Source organism: Urocitellus parryii, chromosome 3 (genome assembly GCF_045843805.1).
Source record: "Urocitellus parryii isolate mUroPar1 chromosome 3, mUroPar1.hap1, whole genome shotgun sequence".
In the NCBI taxonomy this organism is placed as follows: Eukaryota; Metazoa; Chordata; class Mammalia; order Rodentia; family Sciuridae; genus Urocitellus; species Urocitellus parryii.
In genome coordinates this window covers 211,576,956-211,604,308 of record NC_135533.1, presented here as the reverse complement: position 1 = coordinate 211,604,308, position 27,353 = coordinate 211,576,956, and the positions used below count along the sequence as shown (strand labels likewise).

Below are 27,353 nucleotides of genomic sequence, written 5' to 3'. Positions count from 1 at the left end.
CTGCTTTTCTTTCCTTTAGATACAAATACCCAGCAGCGCGATTGATGGATCCTAGGATAGTTTTTTTTTTTTAAATTTTTTCTACCCCATTGTCCATATTGACTGTAGTATCTGAACATAATTCACAAATGAATGTCCATCTTGGGATGAGGCTTCAACCTCTGTACGAAAGGGCCGGAAAACTGAAAAAGCATTTTAGGATTGGTTTTCCCAAGGCATCTTTGCCTCCCAGGGACCGTGGCAATGTCTGGAGTCCAGTTTGATTGCGCGACTGGGGAGGGCTGTCCCTGGCACCTCGTGGGTGGAGGCCAGGGATGCTGCCCCGCACCCTACAGAGCCCAGGACAGCCCACAAGGCGGTCCCCCCTCGACAGCACATGCCAGCTGAGACCCTGCCCCAAACACCATGTCTTGCTTCCTTCTCCCCTCTATTCTTCGCCTAGCTAAAACCTTAAACTTCAGGGCTTCTGTACAAATTGTCCCCTTCTCCATGAAGCCATGGCTGGTGTCCTCAGGCTTGACAAGAGCCCATCTAAGGGCTCCCCAGCCCACTCGTTCGAATGGTCCTGGACCACGGGATTGTCAACCTCCCGACTTACAGTGCGGATTCCCTGGCGCCTTGAGGCAGCGGATTCTGCCCGGCTGTTAGGGGCCAGGAATCTGTATTCTTCTTAACCACCCTCATCGTCTGCCCCTACCGCGGTCCCACCGTGGGTGGCCCAGTGACCAGGGGAGTGTCTACGGTGTGGCAGGCGCCATGAAGTTTCCTGCCGGGGAATCCTGGCACACACTCTGCTCCAGGAGGTAGGCTTTCCTGCCGTGCCCATTTTACAGAGAAGTAAACTGAGCTTCAATGAGATGATGGTGGCCAGGTGAAAGACTCAGAGCAAGGGGCCAGGTGCCTGATTCCCGGGAGAGCGAGAGCGCGAGCGCGGGGCGCAGGGTGACGAACTGGGGAGCGCGCTCGGAGGTGGGGGCCGCGGGGACCAGCCGCGGCCTTCGGATGCGGCCCCGCCCCCACGAGGGACGTGAAGACGCGGACCCCGCGCAGCGTGGGGACATGTGACCGACTGCAGAGGCCGCGCCGCCTCCCCCGCCCGAGGGGTGCGCGCTCCGCCGCAGGGCGCAGACCCCGGGCGCTAGGCTGGGTTCGGGGTGCCAGAGCAGAGGCGGAGCCGAGGCGGAGCCAGCGCGCCCCGTCCCCCAAGAATCGAAAGCGAAAGAGGGGCCAGGGAGGAAGGGCGGAGCCGCCGCGAGGCACCGCCCCCTGCCCTGCGCGGCGGCCGGACCGACGGGCGCGCCCAGGTAGGGGGCGGCCGCGCCGCGCAGTGCGGACCCTCGCGGAGACCTGCGCTGCCGCCGCCACCATGTCTCAGGAAGGGGTGGAGGTAGGAGATGGCTTCGGCTGGGCCGGGGGCCGCGACCGACGCCGAGGGGGCTTCGCAGTTCCGGGGGACTCCATCCGGAGCCAGCCTCCCCTCGGTGACGTTAGGCCCCCTTGGAGCAGAGAGCGACTCCCACGTCCCCCAGAGCGAAGCGCGGCCTCCCCGAGGGAAAGCGGGGGCTGCAGGGTCAGGGGTCAGGGACCAGGGCTTGTCTGGCCGTCCCCCGCCCCGTCCCCTAGGCCGGGCCGCGCGCTCCAGCCCGCACCCTCCCCCAGCGCCCCGCGAGGACTTTGGCTTTTTCCAGGAAATGCCTTAAAGGGATGCGGGGGGAGCGGAGGCCAAAACCCAGGGTCAAGCTCAGGCCGAAGAAAGATACCCAGAGATGGGGGAGGGCCGTCGCTCCTCTCCTTCCCCTACTCGAGGCCCCTGTCCCCATCACAGCTGGAGAAGAGCGTCCGGCGCCTCCGGGAGAAGTTTCATGGGAAGGTGTCCAACAAGAAGGCAGGGGTGCTTATGAGGAAATTCGGCAGCGACCACACCGGAGTGGGACGCTCCATCGTGTACGGTGAGCGGCCGGGCCCTGGAGTTGGGCTGGGACCACGTGGTCTAGGGAGAGGTGTGGAGACCCTCTCCCCGGAGGTCCCAGCCTTGGGGAGACCGCGGGACCTGGAACTGCAACAGACCCCTCAAGGGCCTTTCCTTCACTGACTCTCCCATCAGGGGTAAAGCAGAGAGATGGACAGGAACTGAGTAACGACCTGGATGCCCAGGTAACCTGCCCCCTCGCCCCAAGGACTGGGTAACCGGAAGGAGAGAGAGGGGACCCGACCCGACCGTGGTGACCCACTCTGGAGCAAGAGGGCCTGGCCACAGATGGTCCTCCACTCATCAACCGACCTCACACACTTTTTCCTCTCAATCCGTTTCTGGCCGGGGCTTGAAACAGGCAGTGCAACAAGCCAGGCGGGAGAGGCCTCCAGAGGTCAGGGAAGGCTGCCTGGGGCTGGGGCTGCCAAGACTTCACGATGGGGAGAAGGAAGCCCCGGAAAAGGAAGTGGAGGGAAGAGGGAAGACAAAGATCTTCCAGGAAGAGGGAAGTCAGAAAGGGAACTGGCCCCAGAAGAAGGAGGGTTAGGAGCTGGGGAGGAGGGAGGAGGGAACCCCTGTGTGAAAGGGAGGAGTGAATGGCTTTGATGCACAGGTGCAAGATGGCCATCTGCCTCGTAAGACAGCTTTGGTGGCTGATAATCTGAATGTCCCTGATGGAAAGGCCAATCAGAGTTATTAAAGAGCATAATAAAGTATGTTGTCTCTTTATATACATAGAGCAGAGGGTTACAAAAATAATAGCAATACATTGACTGAGCATTTCCCTTGTGGCAGGACTCCAGGAACTGACTTTTTTGTGGCAACAGTGACCCCATTAGACAGGTCCTAATATGCATCACCCCATTTTACAGACAAGGAAAGTAAGGCCCAGCATGATGACATCATTGTCCAGGTTCATGCAGCAAGCAGGTGCTAGCTGGGATTTGAACCCTGGCCACCTGGAATCAGAGCCTGGCTCTGAGGTGCCCCTCAATAACAACCCCAGGGACAAGTACCTTGCCCTACTTTCCACAGTTGGAAGTGACAGAGCTGGGATTCCAACTTGCCTCTGTCTGAATCCACGTCCCAAACACTTAGCCTAAGGCAGTGTGGCCTCAAGGAAGCAATATGTCAGTGTCAATAGCCTGTGGTGAGTCTTCAGGCAGGAAGAGGGTATGGGGTCCAGGCTCTGCCAGCCATGCTCACTTGGGGTACTCTCAGGCTCTGGGCCTCAGTTTCCCTATCTGAGCAATGGGAACACCGGGCACGCCCTCCTCCCAGGGCTGTTATTTGGATACCTGAGGCCACACTGGTGGTTCTCAGTAAGTGAGGCACGGCTCAGTCAGCTCCTGGGACTTAGGGGCACCCTATTCTCAAAGGGAGCCAGGGCCACCTCTCCCCATCCAGGAGCCACAATGCAGGGACCCCTCCCCCAGCAAACAAGGGTACAAAGAGGCCCGAGAGCCTGGCCCAGTTTCTGCCCCAGTGTCTCCATCCAGGACCCACCAGAGGACATGAAGCAGGATCGGGATATCCAGGTGCGTTGGTGGCTGGGACAAGGCCAGGGTGTGGGATGAGGGAGGAAAGGCAGAGTGGACATCTGTCTGTCTGTTCGTCCGTCCATCCATCCATCCATGGCAGACAGCACAGGGGCAGGACAGGGACACATTTGTAGGGAGAAGAGGGCTGACATTTATGTTTGTGGAGGAGGGTGACCCCCCCTTCTCGTCCCCACCAACCCCATTCCACAGGCGGTGGCCACCTCCCTCATGCCATTGACGCAAGCCAACCTGCGCATGTTCCAGCGTGCCCAGGACGACCTGATCCCTGCCGTGGACCGCCAGTTTGCCTGTTCCTCCTGTGATCACGTCTGGTGGCGCCGTGTGCCCCAGCGCAAAGAGGTGATGCTCCCAAGCTCGACCTTGATTGTGTCCCATACTTCACTCCTAAGCCCCATCCTCAGCAGCCACCCCTCTGACCAAAGGACATGAGCCTCTGAGAGCTCGGTGACACTTCCAACCTTGGAGCCCGACTGTGAGCTCTGGTCTCAACCCGTGGCACCGAGGTGGGCTCCTGACCTTGGATTTGAGAAGCCAAACCCCTGCCCAAGAGCCTGACCCTGTGCAGTTCGGCACCTACGGAGTCAACCCCGAGCCCCGACACACCACGGCTGGCTTCTGCCCGGGGCCTGTGGGGCCCGCTGTGTGCCCACTGCCCTGGTGTCCATGTTGCCGCAGTGGCCATCACAGGCGGCCAGTGTGACCTGCTGGACGTACAGTCCAGCAGCTCCAGCAGCCGCAGCGGTGCCACTGCACTGGCGACAACCCAGTGCCCTCTCCACACCCCAGGTGTCTCGGTGCCGGAAATGCCGCAAGCGTTACGACCCAGTGCCCTGTGACAAGATGTGGGGCGTGGCCGAGTTCCACTGCCCGAAGTGTCGGCATAACTTCCGGTGAGGGCACTGACCCCCACCCCACCCTCACTCCTGCCCCTTCCCAGTCCTGTCCCACCCTGTCCTGGCCCCAACCCCGGCCCAGCCTCGCCCTCGGACCCTCACAGCCCTGCCCGCCCCCAGGGGCTGGGCACAAATGGGGTCCCCGTCCCCCTGCTACGGGTGCGGCTTCCCCGTGTATCCAACACGGATCCTCCCCCCGCGCTGGGACCGGGACATGGACCGCCGCAGCACACACACCCACTCCTGCTCGGCCGCCGACTGCTACAACCGGCGAGGTGAGCCCCACCACTGACCGCTCGGGCGGCCTGTGTCCCCCGTGCGGCCACAGACCCACCTGCAATCACCTTCCAGGCTCCCCTTTCCTTGGCCCGAGTCTTGCCCATGGGGTTCTGAGGTCTCGTGGCCTCTGTTCTGAGCTCCTGTCTTATCCCTGCAGTCCCAGCTGACCCCGTGTCCCTGGCTCTCTGTAGTCCCCATGTGCTCGGTTTCCTGCAGCTCTGTCCCCATAATCTGTGGACTCGGTCCCTTCCTGGCCTCCACAGAGCCCCACATGGCCCCTGCTGCCTCATCCCGAGTCTCCCGGGGCCTTGGGCCCGTGACCTCAGCTCCTCTCCCTCCCCAGAGCCCCATGTGCCTGGCACGTCCTGTGCACACCCCAAGAGCCGCAAACAGAACCATCTGCCCAAAGTCCTCCACCCCAGCAACCCCCACATCAGCAGCGGCTCCACGGTGGCCACTTGCCTGAGCCAGGGCGGCCTCCTGGAGGACCTGGACAACCTCATCTTGGAGGACCTGAAGGAGGAGGAGGAGGAGGAAGAGGAGGAGGAGGAGGAGGAGGAGGAGGGCAGGCCCAGGGAGTGACCCCGAGGGCGCACACACCAGACGCGGGCTCTGGCTGCTCTGTGTTGTTATAAATGTGAGCTCAAAGCCGAGACAAGTGCCCTTGGGGAGCTGTCTGGGCCCGCGACACGGGTGGGGGACTCCTGGGTCCCGTTCTGGGGCTCTGGGGAGCAAATCCACAGTGGGAAAGTCCGGGACGGGCTCAGCACTGAGCCACAGAGAAGGTGCGGCCAGGACAATTTAGTCTTCTGCTGGGAAAGGCCCCGGGGCCAGGCGGGCAGAGGCACGGGCAGTCAGGGCCTGGCGGGTCGGATCAGCATGGCGGCCTTCTTGAGGGAGTACGCCCCGCCACGGAACTCAGCCCAGTAGACACCATCCTGGTAGCGGTTTCGGTAGTGGCCACCACGGTGCCACACACCGTTGAGGTTGGAGTGGGCACAGGCATGGTACCACCAGCCCCCGCGCTGGTACAAGGCGCAGTTACCTGAGGGGAAAAGAGTGGGTGTCCTCACCAGATTGAACAAGCCTCCCCTGCACGCCATGTGCAAGGCATCTGCCAACCATCCCCTGGTCCTCCCCAGTCTTACTGAATAGAAGCCCTGATCCTCCATTTCCTCTCCAAAATAAAAACCCTGGCCTCCCACTTTGTTTTTCAGAGTAATAGTCTTAATGCCTTCCCTGTCTCCTTACCAAAGTACAAGACACACCTTTCCCACTTTTAAAATTAGTCATCATCACTCATTCCTTTATCAGGAAAAAAAAATTCCTGCCTCCTTTCTAGAATAAGAGACTGGGCTGGGGTGGGTGCAGCTCGGTGGTAAAGAGCTTTCTTAGCCTGTGTGAGATCCAAGATTTGATCCCCAGCGGACGTGCATGCACACACACACAAAAAGAGCAAGAGTGAGAGAATATCCTGGTTCTCACCCTATGCCCTCCAGAAGAGAACAGAATCCTAATTCTTGCCTCTAATTAGAGAGCTAATCTAGGCTCCCCATCCCCTCATCAGAATAAAAGTCCTAGCCTTGTTCTCTTGCTTTCCTATTCCAATACTTATCAGAGGGGAATCCTGTCCACTGCTTTTCATTCCCTACCCAGAACAGGAGTCCCACCTGCCCTACCCTCCCTCCAGAATAAGAACTCCTACCGGAATAGGAGTCTCGATCTCTATCCAAAGTGCTGAAGGGTTTGTCGTTGTGCCAAGAAAGAGAATCTCCAGCGTCACCGTGGTACTGGCCAAGCCGCAGGCGATAGTGGTCACTCTCGGGTTCCAGAGAGAAGCTATCATAGTGGGCACGTGCCCCACGGCCCCCCCAGTCCTCCAGGAGCACCAGCAGCTCGTGGTCTCCCCGGCTGGTCAGCTGATGCACAGGTTCGAGGCCCAGCCAGTATTCCCCGTCAGGCCGCCCAAAGCCCACCTGGCGAGACGGGAGAGTCGGGAGGTCAGGGACTGTGCCCTGCGCCCCCCCCACCAGCCTGCGCCGCCCGGGCCTGCCCACCTTGTAGTGCTGCCAGGTGGTGAAGAAGTTGACGGAGCCGTCCTGGCGCCGCTGGATCACCGTCCACCCTCCGCCCTCCAGCTGCTGCTCGCACCACACGGACACCTGGAGCCGGCCGAGTCGCAGCTCGTAGACCCCACTCTGGCTGTGGCCTGCCTGGTGGGCCTCCGCACAGTCCTGCCACGGGCCTAAGGGCACAGGGATGGAGGCACAGCCGGGCCAACCAACTCCTCAGCAGAACAAGAGTCCTCCTCCTCACTGGTCCCCTCACAAAACACATTCTGCCCTCCCTTTCCCTCATCCAAGTAACACCAGCAGCCACTTCCTCACCTCACCTCGAAAGTCCTTCTCTCATAAGAGCAAACTTGGAGCCCAGGGCTCTTAGTTCTGTCATCTCCTCACCAGAATATATGTCCTAAACTTAGACTCTGAACCAACTCCACTCACCCAAGTAGCAGTCCTCCACCTGCTGTCCCCTCATCAAAATGAGAGTCCCTCCCCTCATATTTTCTCTCCTATTTTCACACCATAGTAAGAAATTTTGTCTTTATATAAGCGTTTCATTATAAGATAAAAGCAGCCTTTCCTCCAGTCTTCACTATGAGAAGACTCTCCCATGAAAATCTTGACTCTTCCATTTCCTTCCACCCACACTGCAATGGAGATCCCCTGGCTCCTCAGACCCCCTCATTTTACCTGATGGCTTGGTAGGGATCACAGGGGCCCCTGCAGGCATAGGAGAGGCCAAGGGGCCCTGTTGTCTCTGGGTCTGGTCTCTCTGGGGCTCTGGGGCTGGGTCCAGCCTCCTGCTGGTGTTATTGGTGCTGCCCACCAGACTCAAGGGCACCACAGGCACCAGGGGCGGGGGCAGGACCTGGGGCGATGGAAAAAGTCAAGTGCAACTGCATCAATGCCTAGCTCAGGAGGCATGGTCTCTCAGGGCCAGAGAGGATGTAGACTCTCCCAGTGCCCCAACAGGAACTTGGTGGGGGACACGTCCCAGCCCTAAATCCCCCCCTGGAGATTCTCTCTTGGTCATCAAGCACAGATAGAGCTGGGCTAAAATTCTCTTTGGTGCTGAGAGCTTAACTCAACTGCACCTCACTCTCCTCTGTGAAGCTGGAATAACAGGAGCATGTCCTACCTGCTATTTAACAGATTCTCCCATCAACACCGTAAGATAGGGACTATCAGAGAAACTATATTTTATGCAAAATCCAGGGCCAGTATGTTCTAGAATTCAGAATGGCATGGAAAAATTCTGAATGACAGGGATACCCGGTCACTGGTCCTTGTACACGGTAATAATATGCTTGAGTGGAGGAGCGTATGAATATTCACATTAAATGGATAAGTAAAGGCTATAAATAGCCCCAACTATATTTTGACCCAAATAAGTAATGAAAGGAACAGATAGGAATCTCGTTTCCAGGTTTTTCGGATTTCGGAACTGCGGATAACATCCTGGGGTTGCAGAAGGCCCATTTCACAGACGATGTGCACAGCAAACAGATGCTACTGAGAAAGGCTTTCTGGTTACCTGCTGTTGCCCGCCGGCGCCCCCCGGGCACAGGCGCTCCAGGCGGGCGATGAGGTCGCTCTGCTGGCTGACCAGCTGTGCCAGCTCTCGAAACTTGACGTCCAGCTGGTGGAAGCGGGCGGCGGCCTGCTGAGCCTCGGCCGACGCATTGAGCACGCGTTCCCCGAGCAGCGCCAGAGCAGCGGCAGGCTCCGCCCCCTGGCTCGGCCCCGCCCCCGTGCCGGCCTCATGCTGCAGCTGCGCGCGCAGCTGGCCCAGGCGCGCGCTCAGGCCGCGGCTCTCCTTGCGCAGCGCGCGCACCTCGCCGGCCACTGCGCCGTCGGCGGCGGCCAGTCTCTGCAGCTCGCGCAGCAGCTCCTCGTGGCGGCCGACGCGCATGCGCAGCGCCGCCACCTCGCTGGCGTTCACGGCCTCGGAAGTGGGTCGTGCGGCAGCCGCTCCGCTCCAGCACACGGCGCCGGTGAACTTCTGCTGGGGCAGTACGAAGGTGTAGGTGCAGCGCGGGGCGCCCGCCCGCGCCCACGACGCGCCCAGCAGGAGCAGCAGCGGCAGCGCGCGCAACCGGGGCACCGACATGACGTTCCTGCAAGCAGGGGAGGACAGGAGGCGGTTGCACCGGGAGCCCACGTCCGGCCCCCCATTCTCAGGCCGGGCGACGCACGCGGGCATGCGTGTGTCCACTCCTGCTTGGCCGCGGGTCCGGGATCCGTCTCCGTCTCTTTCTCCGAGACGCCCCAGGGCGATCCCGCTCCCGATCCAGGCGCCCTGCGGTTAAAATGCCTCCTGCATTCATTCATCAAATGCTTATTGAGCGCCGACTGTGTGCCAGACTCTTTTCTAGTCGTGAGCAAAGCACAAAAGTCCCCGCCCTAGTGGGCAAGAAACAAATATAGGATTCGTAGAGTATATTAGTCAGCCGGTGCTAAGTGCTAAAAATAACGGTAGCGCGGAGCGGGAGGGATGTGAAGAGTCCACACGGGCTGTTTGAGAGGAGGTGGATGTGGACAGGGGAAGGCTTCCAGGAGGAGGTGACGGCAGGAAGTCGTGGGAAAGTCTGGAGAGAAGCAACCCAGGCAAGGGTAACGCAAGTGCAAAGGCCCGAGTCGCCCACGCCGGCGGTACTAAGGAAAATGTAAGGAGCTGGAGCAAAAGCGGAGGGAGGACGCTTGCTTAGCATGTGCAAGGCCGGGGGTGCCTTCCCAGCACCTCAAAAAAAAAAAAAAAAAAAAGCAGAGGAAAGCGGGTGGTGAGATGGGGGAGGCGCAAGTCTGGTAACAAAGCCCTTCCCCTCCAACCCAGAGTGAGCACATCTGCTTCCCTTCATAACAGACCCAGGCCTCCGCCAAGCCTGTGCGCCTCTGTTTAGATCCTGAATTCCTCCAGCCCCCTGCCCCCCCCCAGGGTCCCAGCTCATGACACCACCTGCCCCCCCCTTTCCAGCACTCTGCCCTCAGCAGCCAGTGGACACCTTGACCTCAGGAATCTGTTCCTATCATTCCTCTACTCAACCTTCAGTAGTTCCCACCTCACTTAGCGTGAAAGCCCTAGTCCTCCCAGTGACACACTCTACCTCGTCCCCTCCCTGCCCTCACCTCCTCCAAAGCACCCAGGAACAGCACTTGGCCAGATCCTGCCTCAGGGCCTGGCATTTGCAGTCAGCTCCACATGCAACATTCTTTGGATTTTAACGTGCCCCCCCCATCCTGGTTCAGGTCCCACTAGATCTGGGCTGCACTTCCTGTCACTGTGTTTTTCAGTTTTATGCCCCACTCCTTGCTACTTATTTGCATACCCCCACTGCATTCCCCGGGGGGTTTCTGGGGTTTCCTTGGCTGCCTTATCCTGTGCCTAAAATAGTGCCTAGTACTCCTCCCCAGGCCCCAGCCCCCCCAGGTCAGGTGTGCCCCAGCCCCAGGTGTTCCAAGTGCTCCTGCAGGTGAGCTCAGACAGAATCTTTACTGGCAAATGGATACTTGTGGCCACCACCCTGGCCCTGCCAAAGCCACACCTATGCCCTCCTCACCTTCATCTCCAGGCCCACCAGGGTTCACACCTTTGCAGTCTCAGAAGGGGACATGCATGCCTGTGTGTGCTTACTGACCCTTGGAACCTGTATGCCTAGTCCACCCCAACTGCCTAAGTGCCTGTTTGTGTGGCAACAGGGACACAGCCTCAACCAAAACACAGAACCTCTGCCCTCCTGGATCTAATAGTTTCCTTGGGAAAACTATGGAATACCCCGCAGGGAAGTCAGAGCAATGGAGTTTAGGAGGAAAATCAGATAGGAAGAGGGAGAGTCTGGAGCTGGGGAGAAGGGACGTAAAGAGAGAGATCAGGAAAAGTCTCACTGAAAGGGTAACACTTGCGCAAAACCTGAAGGAAGAGAGAATGGGAACAGCGTTCTAAGCAGAGGAAACAGTAAGTGCAAAGACCCTGAGGTTGGACCTTGCTTTGGATATGCCCAGGGAACAGCAGGGGAAGCCCTGTGTGGAACAGAGTGAGCAAGAGGGAGAGCAGGAAATGAAGGCAGAGAGGTAGCAGGACATAGGGTGCTCAGTATTTGGGGCCTTGAGGAGGACTTGGGGTTCTACTCAGTCAGAGGGGGCCAGGAAGGGTTTTGAGTGGTGGAAGGGCCCATTTGCTATTGTACTGACACACCAAGAAAGAGCTGTCAGGGTCGGGAGGGTCTTCTCTTGCGCTTTCCAACACTCAGTCTCCCACAACAGGAATGGACCAAATCCCCTGGAGCTGGAATGTGTGTAAAACCCAGCGCCTTTCATGTTGTCAGCCTGGGGTGGTGAGCAGGAGGCCTGGGAGCCTCCTCCGCCCAGCCAAGCAGAGGCCAGGGTCTCCTGACAAAGAGAATCAGCATCCACCTGCACTCCCACCTCTTACCTCTCACGACCAAGACCCTGAATCCAGCGAAGCTCACAGCAGGCACAAGAAGTCAGAGGAAAAGCCGAGGGTCCGGGAGGGCCTCTGAGCTAAGGAAGGGGAGAGGCTGGTGAGAAAGGAGAGAGAAGACTTGGTAACCACCCCCGGCCCCCAGAATCTGGGAGTGGAGCAACTGTAAATATTTAGCCTTTCCCACGTGAGAACTGAGGCAGAATTGCCAGACCCCCCTGCCCAGGCCACCAGAGCCTGATAACACAGGTCAGTGCCCTGGACGTCCTTTCTCTTCCTCCCAGTGGAGCGCGTGGGAGGCTGCAGGCCCTGGTAGGACCTGCAGGATCCCAGCCCCAGACACATAGAAGGATAATGTTGGAGAGCATCAGTGGGCACCTACTGTGTGTCCGACGCACCTCTGAACTCTACACCTTTTATCTCATTTAATCCTAGAAGCCCACTCCAGATTCTCTGTGTAGCAACATTTTAGAAAAGGGAAAAAGTTCAGAGAGGGTGAGCCACTTGCCTGCACTCACACGGCCAGAAAGAGATACAGGGGGATTCAGTCCAGATAGCTTGGCTCCTGAACTCACACACAACACAACAGTCACACACATGTATGTGCATAACAAAATAAAGACACACACACTCGTGCTGTTACCCAACAAAACTGACAAAGTACTGCACAAAGCAGCAAAGATAGACAAATGAAGTTCATGTACACATGACCACTAGTTCATCTGGCACACCCACAAAGACAACGAGGGCTAGGGACATTGCTCAGTGGATTCCATCCCCAGCACCACAAAAAAAGAACAAAAGACACAAGAAACACAACGAAGATCTAGGCAACAATTGTATGTTCAAAATATGGCCACACAGGCACACATCCAGTGAAACTCAAAGGGAAATATCCACGGGTTGTAGGTCCGGGTCTGCCCCTCAGACATGAACACGCCAGGTACATGTGGCCACACACAGGCAGCACAGAGACACCAAGCCGGCACACAGCAACGCCCAGATGCCCATCTGCCAAACCATGAATGTTTGTCCCTCATTCACTGGGTCACATTTTCACAAAAGTCAAATCACACAGGGACAGAACAGGAGGAAATAACCATGCAGTCATTTCTCAGAGGTAGAAAGAGATTCATGCAGAGCCCCCCCGGAAGCCGGCCGGGGCCCCTGACCTGTATGAAGGCCCTGCCGGCCAGCAGCCCAGCACCGGGGGAGCAGCCTCCTTCCCCACTTCCAACCGTCCTGAACTCCTGGAGTAACCCGAGTGGACTCCGGGGCTGCAAGAGGAAATGGTTGTCCCAGATCTGAGCGAGGCTGCCAGGCTGGGCTCTGGGCCGGGGCTGGGCCCCCCACCCTCAGCCCCCGCCGGCGTCCCCATTGGCAGCAGAGAGAGGAGAAACCTCCTAAGTCACAGACAGACTGAGGGAGGGAGAGAGGCCACCGAGTGGAGAGACCTGGGGAGAAGGGAGAGACAGGGAAACGATGGAGAGGAGAGGGGAAGGCTGGAAACCGACTGATGATGGAGACGACAGATGTTGGAGGAAAGGGAGGCCGAGATGGGAGGACAAAGGATGGGGAGGGGGCAGGGGCTGGGGGAGCCGTGAGAGGGCCTGGGCGGGTGGCCTCCCCTCCCAGGCGAGGTTTTGAGGGAAAGCCAGAGGCTGAGGCCAAGACCCGGGCTCTGGGTGGAAGAGGGCGGGGTGGACTATTCTCGAAGCGCCCGCCATGCCCAAAGTCTCCGGAAGTTGAGGTGGAGTTTCCATCCTCAGCCCATCGGCCGACAGGACGAGAATGAAAAACCGCCATGGCCCGATTCCCTCTCTGGCTGCTCCCAAGTGCCTGGTACCAAGGTGTCAAGCACTGTGTGCACATTCCGTCTCTTGGCTCGCAGCCCACGGCAGACAGTTCCACCCTCACTTTGGGGTACTGTAGGATCCTCGAAGTGGAGACGTAATGGCGCCGCTGGACGAAATGGGCCCGGGCGGGATTCGAACCTGTGGATAGGCTTCTCCGCCGCCCGGAGCTGTTCGACCCCGCCCTGGTTTCCGTAGAAACAGGCACCGGTGTCTCCATAGCAACCCCTCCAAAGATTTCCTACTCCCCGCCCCCGCTCCCCTCGAGGCCACTTAGTGCGCAGGCCCGCCCGATGACGCCATCGGCTCCGGCGCCGGAAGTGAGCAGCGCGGCGCCGGAAGTGGCCGGGAGAGGCGGCCTCGTGGAATAGACGGCAGCATGGGGCAATCGGGGAGGGTATGGCGCGGCGGCCGAGGGAGCGGGGAGTACAGGCGGGGTCCCGGCGGAGGCCGCGGCGCTCACCATTCGTCTGTCGCCCCCTCAGTCCCGGCACCAGAAGCGCGCGCGCGCCCAGGCGCGGCTCCGCAACCTCGAGGCTTACGCCGCGCAACCGCACTCGTTCGTGTTCACGCGGGGCAGTGCGGGTCGCAGCGTCCGGCAGCTCAGCCTGGACGTGCGTCGGGTCATGGAGCCGCTCACCGCCACCCGTCTGCAGGTCTGCCCAGCCAGCCCGCCTCTACCCACCCTGGGCCGTCATCGCGGCTGAGGGCCGGCTCTGTGAAACCTCGGGAGGCCTCTGTGTCCCGACTGGAGAACGGGACCTACCTGAGGACAGGGTCTCTGCATCTAGCTTGGGGCTTAGTTGGGCAGTGGGGACAGCAAACCGTAGCTTCTCTGAAAGACCTGGGGCAAGGCTTCACTGGGCTTCTGATTGCTCATCTGTTAATGAAAGGTGCATAGGAGGCAAGGGGCAGAGATGGCACTTAACTAAACCCTGGTTCTAGCGATCGGGACCCTCAGCTGAAGGTCACTGTCGTGGTCAGTGAGGAATATCGCTATTCTTTTCTTTTCCTTTTTGTAATTTCTAGATCCGTAAGAAGAACTCGCTGAAGGACTGTGTGGCAGTGGCTGGGCCCCTTGGGGTCACACACTTCCTGATCCTAAGCAAAACAGAGACCAGTGTCTACTTTGTGAGTGGGCATCCACACCTTTCATCTCCCCCAAGCCCTCTCCTTCCTTGTCTCTCATGATGAAACCCTGTGCCTCTGAGCTGCCATGATTCTGGCTTCAAAGTAAACGCTCTGAAGAGACAGGCAGAGGTTCCCACTTGCCCTGCCCCTGCTGAATACCTGCATCCGCACTGATCCTCTTTTCTCCTGCAGAAACTGATGCGGCTCCCAGGAGGCCCCACTTTGACCTTCCAGATCAACAAGGTGAGGGGTGGAGGTGGTACAGGGGCCGTGTTAGGTAGGAGCTGGGCTTGGGGATGGCCCCTGCCACATGTGAGTGATAATCATCCACTCCCATCCTGCCTTGCAGTACACACTGGTGCGCGATGTGGTCTCCTCGCTGCGCAGGCACCGCATGCATGAGCAGCAGTTTGCCCACCCTCCCCTCCTGGTACTCAACAACTTTGGACCTCACGGCATGCATGTGAAGCTTATGGCCACCATGTTCCAGAACCTGTTCCCCTCCATCAACGTGCACAAGGTAGGCTGGGCCTCTTGACTTGGCAGGTGTAGGTGGATAGGTCATGGAATGGGTACCACCAGCCCTTTATTAATGACCTTATTTGATAGAGGGGAAACAGGTTTACAGAGATGTCAGTGGCCTGAGGTTAGAATCAAGAGTGTGCGACTAGTTGGGCACAGTAGTGCGTGTCTGTAATCTCAGCACCTCAGAGGGCTGAAGCAGAATTGCAAGTTCAAAGCCAGCCTCAGCAACTTAGTAAGGCCCCGAACAACTTAGACCCTGTCTGAAAATAAAAAGGTGAGGGGGGTTGAAAGAGTGCAGGACTGGAGTTTTGTTTGGGGCTCATCATCCCCACTCCGCCACCTTCAGAGTTGGGGATTAAACCCAGGCCCTTGGGCATGCTAGGCCAAGGACTATAGGGTTTGGTTTGGTTTGGCACCAGGGATTGAACCACCCAGGGGCACTTAACCACAGAGCCACATTCCCAGCCCTTTTTTATTTTGATGCAGGGCCTTGCTAAATTGCTGAGGCTGGCTTTGAATTTGGGATTCTCTTGCCTCAGTCTCCTGAGCTGCTGGGATTACAGTCGTATGCCACCGTGCCCAGTAGGACTGTAGTTTTTTTTCAGAGCCCCAGCCCCTAGTCCATGTTGGCAGCAGTTCTCCTGCTCAATAGGGAATCTGATGTGGGCACCACTTGCAGCACCAGCAGCTGCATGGCATCACCAGTGCTCCCCACCCAAACATGAGGTTCCTGGAGCATGACCAGTGGCGTGGGGCCTGCTTGGCCAGGGTTGTGCAGGCTACAGGCAGCTCACTGGGTCCCTTCTCTTCCTTTAGGTGAACCTGAACACCATCAAGCGCTGCCTTCTCATCAATTACAATGCTGACTCCCAGGAGCTGGACTTCCGCCATTAGTGAGTGCTCTGAGAGGGAGTGAGGGGGTGCAGGGCCAGGCCTCCTTGTGCGACTGATGACAGCACAGCTGCTGAGACTCCGTGATTGCTCAGTCTCAAAGTAAACGCTCTGACGCACTGCCCAGAGGCAAGGGGCGCAGAGTGGGTTCTGACGCTGTGACCTAACGTCACCCCTACCCCATCCCACTTCTGCCGTGCAGTAGCATCAAAGTGGTTCCCGTGGGTGCAAGTCGGGGGATGAAGAAGCTCCTGCAGGAAAAGTTCCCCAACATGAGTCGCCTGCAGGACATCAGTGAGCTGCTGGCCACGTGAGGAGGGCTCAGGGTGGGAGGTCACTGCAATCCAAGGGCCCTAGAACTGTCCCTGGAGTCTGATCACCTGCTGAGTCCCATGTGTCCCCACAGAGGTGCAGGGCTTTCAGAAAGTGAGGCGGAGCCTGATGGCGAACACAACATTACTGAGCTACCCCAGGCCATTGCAGGACGGGGCAACATGCGGGCCCAGCAGAGCGCAGTGCGGCTCACAGAGGTGATGCTCGGTGGCAGGGGTGACCTTCTCTGGCAGCCCCCAGCCCCAAAGAAGAACTGACTCTTCCTCTATCCCCCATCCCCCCAGATTGGTCCCCGGATGACGCTGCAGCTCATTAAGATCCAAGAGGGCGTCGGGGAGGGCAACGTGCTGTTCCACAGTTTCGGTGAGGCTAGGGGTGGCCAGGCTCGGGTTCAGGGATACGAGGCCAGCCAGGGTAGGTTGTGGTGCTGTAGCACACAGGACCTTGGTGACCTGTGTCCTCTTGTTCAGTGCACAAGACGGAGGAGGAGCTGCAGGCCATCCTGGCAGCCAAGGAGGAGAAGCTGCGGCTCAAGGCCCAGAGGCAGGATCAGCAGAACCAGAATGTCCAGCGCAAGCGGGAGCAGCGGGAGGCCCACAGGTCTGTGTGGACAGCTGGGCGGGCTGGATGGCCCTCCACCAGGTGGCTGGCTGACGCCATCTCCTGCAGGAAGAAGAGCCTGGCGGGCATGAAGAGAGCTCGTGCTGATGGGGACAGTGATGCTGAGGACCCAGGGGTGCCCCCAGAGGCCGAGGGGGCTGGCCAGCAGGAGGAAGAAGATGAAGCGGAATATTTCCGCCAGGCAGTGGGCGAGGAGCCTGATGAGGGTGCGTGGCAGGGTCCTGCAGCTGGGCACCCAGGACATGTTTTTGGTCCTTGGGGGCCCTGACGACTGTCTTCCCACAGACATGTTCCCCAGGGTGACCAAGCGGAGACTGCACACCGGGCCTCCAGGCAAGAAGCAGCGGGTGAAGGAGCGGAGGCCTAACCGAGACAGGGGTCAGGACGGTGGCCGGAGGCCTCTGAAGCCCAAGAGTAGACCCACGGGAGTCCAGGGCAAGCAGGGGCACAGAGGGGCTGCCCGAGAGCGCAGCCGGGGAAGGCCACTGAAGAGAAGGGCTTGAGTCTGAGCCCAGTGATGCATGGAATGCCCCAGATTGGGGCCCAAAAGAGCTGCCCCTGTGCAGCCCTCGGTTTCCTTTCATAAAGGAGTGGTAGCCCAACCCCCACCCCCACCCTCGCACGTCAATAAAGACTGAACTTGGCGGGTGTCTGAAGTCTGCTTTCTGGATGGATCAGGGGCACCTGGTGCCCAACATGACAGCCTAGGAACCAGGGCCAACCTGGTTTCTGCCCCAGGTCCTGGTGCATGTACCCCCTCGGGCAGTGAGGGGACCGGTGGTTGACCATGGTGTCCTGTGCTGAGGCACTGGGCCCTTCTTGGTCTCCCCTCCCCCAGGTCCCTGAGCAGACTACCTTCTGCTGTGGTGCAATGAGGAAGGAAGCTGGGCGTCTGACCAGCTCTGCAGGCTGAGGGAGGGGCTGCTGGTAACTCGGGTGGAGCCTCAGCAGGGCTTGGCGTGGGTGGCGGGCCACAGGCTGGCTGATCAGGCCATGGCGGCCACCATCTCAGGTAAGGAGCAAGTGCTGGACTAATTAAGGGTCAAGTGGAGACATGGCAGGAGTTAGGCTGCTCAACCCAGGTGGTGACAGAGGGGCTGGCCAAGGATCTTTAGGAAGAGGGGAGAGGATTAAAAGGTGCTTGGCAGGAGGCTTCAGAGCCTTCTGAGGGGCAGGCTGGGCTGGAGCGGGGCTTGTGCATCCCCAAGAGCTAGGGGCCAGCCTGCCACACAGAACAGGCCAAGTTTTCAGATCACAAAGCTAAGGCTGAGGGAGGAGCACACAAGGGGATCGGAACCAGCTCTGCGGCATGTGGTCCCCACGCTGTATTGGGGACAATGACACAGTGGCGCTTCCTGCCCTCCTGGAGGAGATTCTGGTGGAAATGTTCATTATGATCAAAAGAAGATAACCTGGCTATGGAAAAGAGCAGGGAAAGAGGGCCGGAGGACATGAGCGATGCACGTCCGACGTGAGGGAGATCAGTCCTCCTCCAGACATGGTCAGATTCCAGGGGTAGCAGGGAGGGTGACTTGCATGACTGGCTGGTGACTCAGTAACTGGGCAAGAAGAACATCCAGTGCAAAGGCCCACGGGCTGGACATGTCTTAAGGATCAGCCAGGAAGCTGGTGGTTTGGGGGTTGCTGTAGGGAGTCATGGCTGCAGAGTACACGAGGGAGGGAGAGTGGGAGGGATGGTTCCTTCAGGGCTTTGTGGGATGGAACTTTATTTTTGGAGGGGAGGGGGGATGTTTGGGGTCAACCCCAGGCCCTTGTACAAGCCAAGAACATGCTCTTCTGCTGAGTTCTAACCCCTGCAGAACTGACCTTTCTGAAGCAGGAGCCATGGAGGCCTGTGCGGGTGAGGGGTGAGACCTCCCTCTGGTGCTCACAGGCACCCTCTGGGTTGTAGGGAGGACACGGAAGGTGGAGCAGGAAGCTGGAGGTCCAGGGCTCACAGGGCTGGTATAGGTGGGAGATGATGGGGGCTGGCCCAGGAAGGGGCTAGGGAGGGACAGATTCTGATGTAGCACTGCTGGGACTTGCTGATAGATTCGACTTCAAGAAGGACTAGTGTAAGTTTGGGGACTCCCTGAGGTTCCTGCTCCTCTGCCCTGGGGCCCACGGCTCTGCTCTGGGTAGTCATTGCTGACCTACATGCAGACCACCATGAGAGCACTGGCCCTCTGCTAGTGCTCAGCCGGTCCTCCGTGACCCAGTGAATTCATCAGCTAAGTAATAGAATCTCTTGACTCTGGGCCAGATTCCATTGCAAGCAGGAGCCGAGGCTGGTGTCCCTTGCAGGACATGAGGACCTCGGGAGATGGTGCACACAGGCCCCAGCAGGAAGAATCAACCTCACTGCAGATGTGGGCTGAGGGCAGCAGGAACCATGCTGAGGAAGGACAGAGCTCAGCTGTTCACATCCCCCACCCACAGGTGACAAGTCCTGCCCTGAGAAGTTCACAGCAGCTGCTGACCGTGTGCTTAGTAGCTACCAGCAGGACTTCCTCTGGCCCGTTCTGGTGGCTGAGTTCCTGGTGGCCATGGCTGGCAATGGCCTGGCCCTGTACCGCTTTGGCAGTCGGGAGCAGCGGCCCTGGAACCCAGCTGTGGTCTTCTCTGCCCAGCTGGCCATCAGCAACCTGCTCTATGCCCTGACGCTGCCCCCGCTGGCCGCCTACTTCTACCCACCCAAGAACTGGCGCTATGGGGACATAGCCTGCCGCCTGGAGCGCTTCCTCTTCACCTGCAACCTGCTGGGGGGTGTCATCTTCATCACTTGTATCAGCCTCAACCGATACCTGGGCGTTGTCCACCCCTTCTTCACCCGCAGCCACCTGCGGCCCAAGCATGCCTGGGCCATCAGTGCCACTGGCTGGGCCCTGGCAGCCCTGCTGGCCGCCCCCATGCTCAGCTTCTCCCGCCTAAAGAGGCCTCAGCAGGGAGCAGGTCCATGCAGCACAGACAGGCCTGAGGCCTGCATCAAGTGCCTGGGGACAGCAGATGACCAACAGCTTGCAGCCTACAAAGCCTACAGCCTGGTACTGGCAGGGCTGGGTGGTGGCATGCCACTACTGCTCTCCCTGGTGGCCTATAGTGCCCTGGGGTGGGCCGTTTTTCGCAGCCATGGTATGACAGCAGGCGAGAAGCTACGTGTGGCAGTGCTGGTGGCCAGCGGTGTAGTCCTCTACGCCAGCTCCTACATGCCCTATCACATCACACGGGTGCTCAACGTGGATGCCCGGCAGCGCTGGTACACCCGCTGCCCAGGCTTTGCAAATGAGACCCAGGCTAGGGGGGCGCTGGAGCTGGGGCCCTATCTGGGCTTCCAGGTGATGCGGGGCCTTGTGCCCCTGGCCATCTGCATACATCCCCTGCTCTACATGGCTGTGGTGCCCAGCCTGAGCTGTTGTCGCCAAAACTGCCCACAGTGTGTCGGAGGCCACCCAGAAAGCAAGACTCCTGGCCAAGACCTGCCTCTTGATAATGACAATCTCCGAACCCCAGAACCCCAGGCCTCTGAGCTGAGCCTGTGACCCGCCTGCTCTCGCCACCAGGCACTGGGACAGGACTAGAGTGAGAACCAGAGCACAGCAGGCATCGGCCCTGACGCACCAAGAGGCCTCCGAGCTGCCACTGCCTCCCTAGAGAAAGGCCTGTGCCCCTGGCCAGGGTGGGACAGCTGAAGCCCAGGCCAGCACACGATGGATTCCTCACCCACAGCACCCACCCAAGAAGGCCCCGCGGGTTTAGGGGGCCAACACCAGCCTGGAAAGCCGGTGCCATCACCCCAGGGAGGAGGCACGCGAGAATGAGGAGGACACACGTGGGTGCTTTGAGCCTTTTAATGCCCTTGGAGTCCCCTGCTCTTGGAGGCTCCTTTCCGTCACAGAGGTCTAGGCTGGACAGCAGTGGCAGTGGTGACAGGCGGCTCAGTTGGTTGATGGCCTAGAGAGGGAGGAAGTGGTGAGGACAACAAAATACGGGACGTGATGGCACCCCAAGACCCCCCCCCACCACAAACAGCAGGGCTCTGGGGGAGGGGGGAGGCCAGGCAGTGTGGTGGCAGGGCACAGGAGGAGTCAGGCTATGGGTCACACGCTGGGCCCTGCCTGCCAGACTGGTGGTGGGTCCCAGGCAAGGCAGCTGTCTGTCACTAATGTCTGATGGCCTCTCTGCCAGGTTTTTTAGAAAAATGACAATAAAGGAAGGCCAGTTCAAAATAGCCTTGACGATTCAGTTGGGGTGGGACCCATGTCAGCCTCAGTGTGATCTGTGTCAGGGAGGGGGCGGGTCTGGGGCAGCAGGGGTCTTACTTGGCCCATTCCACATTGAGGATGAGGTGGTCGTAGCCGAAGCCAGACACCCCGGCGATGGCACGTGCGGCGTCCTCCCGGCGGTGGAAGCTTATGAAGGCAAAGCCCTGGAGGAAGGCGAGGCTCAGTGGCCAGAGCCAGGACAGCGCCCGTCCACCTGCCTGCCCACCCCCGCCACTGCCCACCCACCTTGGACTGGCCAGTGGTCTTGTCCTTAGCCAGGTAGATGCGAGAGATGGAGCCAAAGGGCCTAAAAAGCTCCTGCAGGTCTGTCTCACGCGTGTCCTCGGATAGGTTGGTGACACGAATGGTGGCGTTGTCATCAGCTGTGCGGGTAGGGAACAGGTGATTATGAGAGGAAGGCCCCACCCTACAACCACAACGCAGGGGTAATTACAGGGTGCTGGGAGGCGTCTACCAGCCAGCCTGGCACCCAAACGCCCCTCACCTCTGCGGTTGGGCTGCATGGACTCCCCACGGCGACTGGCCCCATCCCGCAAGCTCGGTGGCACGTACTTCCCAGTCTTGTTCTGTGCGGCCTGCACGGGCTCCAGTTCTGCAAACCCAAAGTACGGTCCCAGTGAAGCCTTGCCACGTGCCAACAGAGTGACAGATCTGCCTGACCACCCAGATCCAACCATGCCTAGACGCAGGTACCATCTGCCAAGCCACAGACATCAGGCCGGTCACTTTGAGGCCTCTCAGAGCCTCAGTGTCCACAATGACACCATGATCACTTCCAGGAAGAGGATACTCTTTGAGCACCCTGCCAGTAACACCAGCAGAGCAAGGGCTCACAGGGCAAATGCAGTCCCAGGCACCCACAGCCCAAGGTCACATGGAAAGGGACAGTTCCCAAGGGCTCCACACATGGCAAGTGACAAGTGCAACTGCATACAAGCCCCCAGAGGACATCCAGACTCGCTCGCTCCCAGTGGGCTGGAGGGCCGAGACCTCAGACAGGCACTTGAGTCCCACAGACACACACACTCAAGTCACGATGGTGAGGAGAATCACAGTCAGGGAGTCACATACAGGGGACAGCCACATCCCAATCACAGTCAGTGCAGTTACACACACAGGTGTGGACATGAGTACCACCACTGAGAGTGTCTGAGCACACACAGGGCCCCAACAAGGAGACAGGCCCAATGGAGCACAGCCACGGATGCTGTTAAGTGGGAGACGACAGCTACAAAAGGGACAGCACCTGTACACACAAAGCCAGGACAGCCCAGGACTCTCCAGGTGCCCAATCCCACCCCGCGCCACCCCAGGCCATGCCGTACCTCCCGGCAGCTTCTCCTTCTCGCCCGTGGACAGGCCTAGCTGCTCTGCCAACTCCTTCTGCATGGGCCCAAGTGTGTCCTTGTACGGGCAGCGGGTGGTCCAGTGGTCACCCTTGCAGATGCGACAGGACACTATCTTCTGGCCCTTGAGCTTGTTCATCGGATCCTCCTCCTCCTGGCAGTTCAGGTCCTGGCAGGGAAGCAGGTGGCAGCAGCTCAGAGGGGGCTGCTTCACCCCTGCTACCACCACCCCGGGCACCAGCCCCACCCTCAGCCCCACCTACCTCTTTGCTGGTGATGAATGTCATGGAGACATCATCACTGACTGTGGTGGTGGCCACATTGGGGCCTGGTGGGTCAAACTCTGAGTTCCCGAATTTCTTCCAGTTCTAGGCTCAGAGAGGGATGGGTCAGGATAGAGACTGGGGTCCCACCCTGGGGCACCCCAGGCCTACCACTACCTAGAGTACCCCATTTTTACTCTCTCCAAACACCTCCCCATCATGGGAACAGTGACTGTTCCCATTTCTGAGGAAGCAGGAACAGCTCTCAATCAACACAAGAGTTCCAGGTGACAGAGACTCAGGGCGAGGTGGGAGCCAACTACATAGTTAACAATTCCCAGGGCAGCTTGCTGGGCCAGCTCCCGCCAGGAGGCAATGCTCAGGAATGTGGGGGGTCACTCAGAATGAGGAACCTTGAGAGACTTTAAACAGTGAGCCTCAACTTACCCCCTATAGAATGGGGACCACAAATGCTCCCTGGGCTGCTGTGGAGATCAGTGCCTGGCATGGTGTCTGGCACAAAGTGCAGAGCAAAGTGTATTAAATGTACTTAATGCTGTTACTTCTTCCAGAAGCCCTGAATCCTGGGTAAATGAAAGCTGCTATGCCACCCCAAGGGAGGGCTAGTTCCTCCAGGTAGACAGTCCAAGAGGAATAAGAATAGCCCCAGGATAGGTGTGGTGGCACACACCTATAAGTACAGCTACTCAGAAGGCTGAAGCAGGAGGATCTCAAGTTTGAAGTCAGCCTGGACAACTCAGCAAAATCCTATCTCAAAAAACATTCTTTAAAAAAAAAAAAAATGAGTTAATGTGCTGGGGGTGCAACTCAACTGTAAAGCACCCCTAGGCTCAATTCCTAATAACATATACCAAAAAAAAAAAGTTGGGGATGTATCTCAGAGGTAGAGTGATTGGCTAGCATATGCAACGACCTTAGTTTAATCCTTGGTACGAGAGGTTAAAAAAAAAAAAAAAGAATCTAATACTGTCTACTTCTTTTCAAGGCCCCAGAAGAATGCGAAAATACTCAGAGCTCAATTCTGCTTTGACAACACAGGTGCAAACAGTTAAACCCTTCCTCCAACAGTGAAAATTCCTGGGTCAGTTCCTAAAACAGGGGAAGGAGGGTCTCACCTTCCTCCTTGCAACAGCCTTAGAGGCCTTTCGGGTCTCAATCCTGAAGGTGCGGACAATCTGTGGATGAAAGGGGAGAGTGTCAGGCTTCCTGCATTCCAAAGTTCCTGGGACCAGGGGATCTTCATCATCAACCCACCCAATCTATGTGCCCCCAAGCACCTGGGGACTCACCCTCCGTCACCACTCTAGCCTCACCTTGAATTTCTTGCCGTCTTCATCTATCTTGTACTCAGTCACTGTCTTTATGTTTCCATTGATAACCTCCTTAGGAGGTGGCAGTGGAGCTGGGAGAAGGGAAAAGTTGAGGGAGACTGCCCTGGGTAATGGAGACCCAGGTGGGAATGTGGCTGGGGAAACACAAGAGTTCCAGGTGACAGAGAGAGACCGGGGTGAGGGGGGAGACAACTACATAGCCCAGCGGTAGAGAGGAAGAGGTCACTTACCTCCTGGAAGTAGCTCAGGTTCTGGGCTGGTATCGCCAGTGGCCAGAGGGATGCCCTTGAGGAGCTCGCTGGTGACACATTTGTCTGTCAGAGGGAGTGTGGGAAGAAAGGTCTAAGCTAAGATGAAAGGACCTCTGGGACAACTCCACACCAGGAGCTGATGAAGGCGGGACCAAGGGCAAAGGGCTGGCCAGGCATCCGGCTGGGTGGTGACCCTAAGCAGTGGCAAGGGTAAGGATCCCGGCCATGAAAGTGGGGGGCGGGCCATAAAGTCACCCAGGCGCTAGTACAAAGGCAGGCTTTCCAACTTCCTCCCTGGAGTAGGGAGCAGCTGTGAAGACTGTGGCAGTGACATGGGAGTTGGCAACAGGCAGGACCCGAGGAGGACGGCGCGGGGAGGGAGCGGGAGCACCAAAACAGGCGGCAGTGCGGTGACCCAGGGCGACCCGCTACACTCACCGTCCTCTCCCTCCTCTTCCACCTGGTCGGCCCAGCTGGGCTTCGAACTGCGGGGACAAGTTTGCGGAGAATGGCGGTTGGGTCAGTGAGGGCCACCCTCCGCGGCCTTGGCACATCTCGGCCCCATAACACTCCCCAGAATCCCCCCGATCGCCTCCAGAGAGCTCCTCCGCGACCCCGTACTCACTCAAAGTCTCCGGTCGGCATCGCCAAGTCTTCCCCACGCAGCTTAAGCCCGGGCCAGAGGGCGGAAGTGCGGGGGAACGAAACTTCTGGTTCCGCCGCCGGCTAGAGTAGCCCGGTCTTCACGTCCACAGCGCCCCCTGCGGACGGAGGTGGACACGCCAGGGGCAGACGCCCCAGGTCGCTGGTAAGTAAAGTTAGCGGAGCTGATGCCATCTCAGGACTTAAGAAAGAAAGAAAAAGAGAGGGCGGGGGAGGGGAGAGGGAGGGAAGGCAGGAAGGCAGAAAAAGAAAAAAACAGGGTGAAAAAAAACAGGAGAGGAGAGGATAGCGAGTCTTTTTTTTTTTTTTCTGTACTCAGGAGTAACCTACCCCAGAGTTACAATTGCCCAGTCTTTTTTTTTTTTTTTTTTTAAGGTCTCACTGAATTGCCCAGGCTGACCTTGAATTTGCAATCCTACCTCAGCCTCCGCTGAGTCCCCGCCACCGCTTCCAGATCTAAAGTTCACTTTTTTTTTTTTTTTAAGAGATGGGATCTTGCTATGTTGCCCAGGGTGGCCGGGAACTCCTGGGCTCAAATGATGCTCTTGCTTCAGCCTCCTTCAGCAGTTGGGACTACAGGTGCTCGCCACTACATCTGGCTAAAAACCTCACTAATTGTACTAGGAAGTGGCCCCAAGGCCCACTTGCCTAGCCTGCTCAAGACCTTGAGTTTGATCCCCAGCATTGCACATAATAATAATAATAATTAACAATAATAAGAATGCTCACATATGCAACGATTATTGTATTCCAGCTACTGATAAGGCAGGAAAAGGGATAAAATTAGTAAAAAGGAAATTCGAGCCCCTTCCAGGTCAGGTCTCTGTGTAACAGGGCTGAGAAACTGCAAGCAGGCCTCATTAAGGTCACACCAATTCCTGTGGAAGCAGAAAAACTGATAGACATCTGTTGCCCCGTACCCAGACCCCCACCAAATAAAGGCACAGTAACCCGACTGGACAACCAGAGGGTGTGAGAGGAGCTTGTGGACTCTGAGTGCCTTACCCGGGATTAGGTCAGGGACTGGCTTCCTTAACCCTGTAGTTCACATTAACCCCTGGACAGCAGCCACTCTCTGTGTCCCTCTCTTGGGACCCTTCCCACTTCAGCAGCTCTGCTTTCTATTACTCTAATAAATCCAGTTATTTTGGTTATTTTGCCCTCACCCTGTGTCTGTGGGTTTCATTCTTCAAATTTGCAAGACATTCAACCCCCAGTGCCACCAAAACAAAAACAACAAAAAAATTGTTTTTTGCAAGACAAAGAACGCAACCCTACACTCTGTGCTGCACTGTAAGGAGGAAATTATCCCTTTGCCTGGGCTGTTTCTCCTTATCTGGGGAGGAATTCCCTTATCTGAGGAAGAAGTTACTTTTTTTTTTTTTTTTTTTGTAGTGCTGGGGGTTGAACCCAGGGCCTTGTGCATGTGAGGCAAGCCTAGCCTGCTATAGCCCCAGCCTATGGAATACCGTTATCTGAATGACAAAATGTCAAGTGGCCCCTTTGCAGCCTCTCTCTCTTCTTTCTTTGTAGCATTGTTACCTCGCTGATAACATTTTCTGGGGGGGCAGGGAAGGGGATTGAATTCAGGGGCACTTGACCACTCAGCCACATCCTCAGCTCTATTTTGTATTTTATTTAAAGACGGGGAGTCTCACTGAATTGCTTAGTGTCTCTCAGTTGCTGAGGCTGGCTTTGAACTTGTGATCCTCCTATCTCAGCCTCCTGAGCCACTGGGATTACAGGCGTGCGCCACCACACCCTGGTCTCTGATACCTTTTTTTTTTTAATGTTGTGCTGGGATGGAACCCAGGGACTTATGCCTTCTCAGCACACACTCTCCCTGAGATTCAGCCACAGCCCTCTGACGGAATTGTGTTCATTAACTCATTGTCAGTTTTCCCTCTAAGAACACACATTCTCAGTGTAAGCATTAGGACACCCCAGGAGGCCAAAATTGGTTCTTGGATGGAGAAGGAAAAAAATCTTAAATATATTTGGACCTCCAAAGTCAACCCTAACAGAAAAAAAAATCAGAAAAAAACAACCCTCAGGATTTAATATCTATTGTCAGGAAGAAATTGAATGTAATTAGATTAAAACGAATTTACTGATTTAGATTCAATTAGAAAATAATTCCATTTATTTTTCCTTAGGAAAGCAGTAATGAAGGAAAAAGTCATGAAACACTGCGCTAGAATGCTAGCTAGAGAAAGCAAATATTTGCCTGCTTTGTTTCATCCTGAATCATTAACACACACATTGACTGCTCCACACATAGTAAGTGCTCAACTAATACACTTTTGGAGAGAGGTGAGAACCAAATCAGAGGGCTTTTTTATTTTTTAGGTACCAACGATTGCACTCAGGGGTGCCTAACCACTGAGCCACATCCCCAGCCCTTTTATTTTTTATTTCGAGACAAGGTCTCGCTGTTGCTTAGGGCCTCATTAAGTTGCTGAGGCTGGCCCCAAACTTGCAATCCTCCTGCCTCAACCTCTTGAGTTGCTGAGATTACAGATGTGGGCCACTGTTCTTCATCCTTGCAGGCATAAAGTCACTGAAGTGTTTTGAGAGGCGCCCTGTGGTAACCATAGGTTCTTTTTTAAAAAAAATATTTATTTTTTTGTTTTA

The 27,353-nt window shown here is 57.3% G+C and overlaps 5 protein-coding genes and 2 non-coding genes across 8 annotated transcripts; 5 read left to right on the top strand and 2 right to left on the bottom strand.

Annotated features, from left to right (window-relative positions):
* The first annotated feature begins 1,102 nt into the window (after positions 1–1,102).
* Shfl (shiftless antiviral inhibitor of ribosomal frameshifting) lies at positions 1,103–5,290 on the top strand. 2 transcript variants are annotated; one of them, XM_026399699.2, is made up of 8 exons: positions 1,103–1,387; positions 1,826–1,949; positions 2,105–2,154; positions 3,472–3,510; positions 3,724–3,873; positions 4,321–4,424; positions 4,656–4,702; positions 5,050–5,290. In XM_026399699.2, the coding sequence occupies exons 1-8, from the start codon at positions 1,367–1,369 to the stop codon at positions 5,286–5,288; spliced, it is 774 nt and encodes a 257-aa protein (XP_026255484.1). In that variant the 5' UTR covers positions 1,103–1,366; the 3' UTR covers positions 5,289–5,290. The 2 variants fall into 2 exon arrangements, with proteins under 2 accessions (XP_026255484.1, XP_026255483.1); XM_026399698.2 differs by having other exon boundaries at positions 4,548–4,702.
* A 257-nt stretch (positions 5,291–5,547) lies between these two features.
* Positions 5,548–13,281, bottom strand: Angptl6 (angiopoietin like 6). The gene is made up of 8 exons (XM_026399696.2): positions 13,202–13,281; positions 12,380–12,484; positions 11,199–11,282; positions 8,304–8,886; positions 7,460–7,637; positions 6,764–6,951; positions 6,412–6,682; positions 5,548–5,751 (listed from the first exon to the last, which is right to left on the bottom strand). Exons 4-8 carry the CDS (start codon positions 8,877–8,879, stop codon positions 5,561–5,563), a joined length of 1,404 nt encoding a protein of 467 aa, XP_026255481.2. The 5' UTR covers positions 8,880–8,886; positions 11,199–11,282; positions 12,380–12,484; positions 13,202–13,281; the 3' UTR covers positions 5,548–5,560.
* A 114-nt stretch (positions 13,282–13,395) lies between these two features.
* On the top strand, positions 13,396–17,205 carry Ppan (peter pan homolog). The gene is made up of 12 exons (XM_026399697.2): positions 13,396–13,457; positions 13,546–13,716; positions 14,090–14,191; positions 14,384–14,434; positions 14,541–14,711; positions 15,533–15,609; positions 15,810–15,917; positions 16,014–16,137; positions 16,225–16,303; positions 16,411–16,540; positions 16,610–16,767; positions 16,847–17,205. Exons 1-12 carry the CDS (start codon positions 13,440–13,442, stop codon positions 17,062–17,064), a joined length of 1,407 nt encoding a protein of 468 aa, XP_026255482.1. The 5' UTR covers positions 13,396–13,439; the 3' UTR covers positions 17,065–17,205.
* LOC113190533 (small nucleolar RNA SNORD105) lies at positions 14,236–14,321 on the top strand. The gene has a single exon (XR_003301784.1). It is a non-coding gene; the product is annotated as a small nucleolar RNA SNORD105 (small nucleolar RNA).
* On the top strand, positions 15,653–15,732 carry LOC113190535 (small nucleolar RNA U105B). Its single transcript, XR_003301786.1, has one exon. It is a non-coding gene; the product is annotated as a small nucleolar RNA U105B (small nucleolar RNA).
* A 349-nt stretch (positions 17,206–17,554) lies between the features above and the next one.
* On the top strand, positions 17,555–20,100 carry P2ry11 (purinergic receptor P2Y11). The gene is made up of 2 exons (XM_026399838.2): positions 17,555–17,573; positions 19,001–20,100. The coding sequence occupies exons 1-2, from the start codon at positions 17,555–17,557 to the stop codon at positions 20,098–20,100; spliced, it is 1,119 nt and encodes a 372-aa protein (XP_026255623.2).
* A 295-nt stretch (positions 20,101–20,395) lies between these two features.
* Positions 20,396–24,763, bottom strand: Eif3g (eukaryotic translation initiation factor 3 subunit G). Its single transcript, XM_026399705.1, has 11 exons — positions 24,682–24,763; positions 24,495–24,541; positions 24,036–24,119; positions 23,788–23,876; positions 23,590–23,649; positions 22,454–22,558; positions 22,170–22,359; positions 21,329–21,436; positions 21,070–21,206; positions 20,881–20,987; positions 20,396–20,512 (listed from the first exon to the last, which is right to left on the bottom strand). Exons 1-11 carry the CDS (start codon positions 24,699–24,701, stop codon positions 20,497–20,499), a joined length of 963 nt encoding a protein of 320 aa, XP_026255490.1. The 5' UTR covers positions 24,702–24,763; the 3' UTR covers positions 20,396–20,496.
* Positions 24,764–27,353: the final 2,590 nt, after the last annotated feature.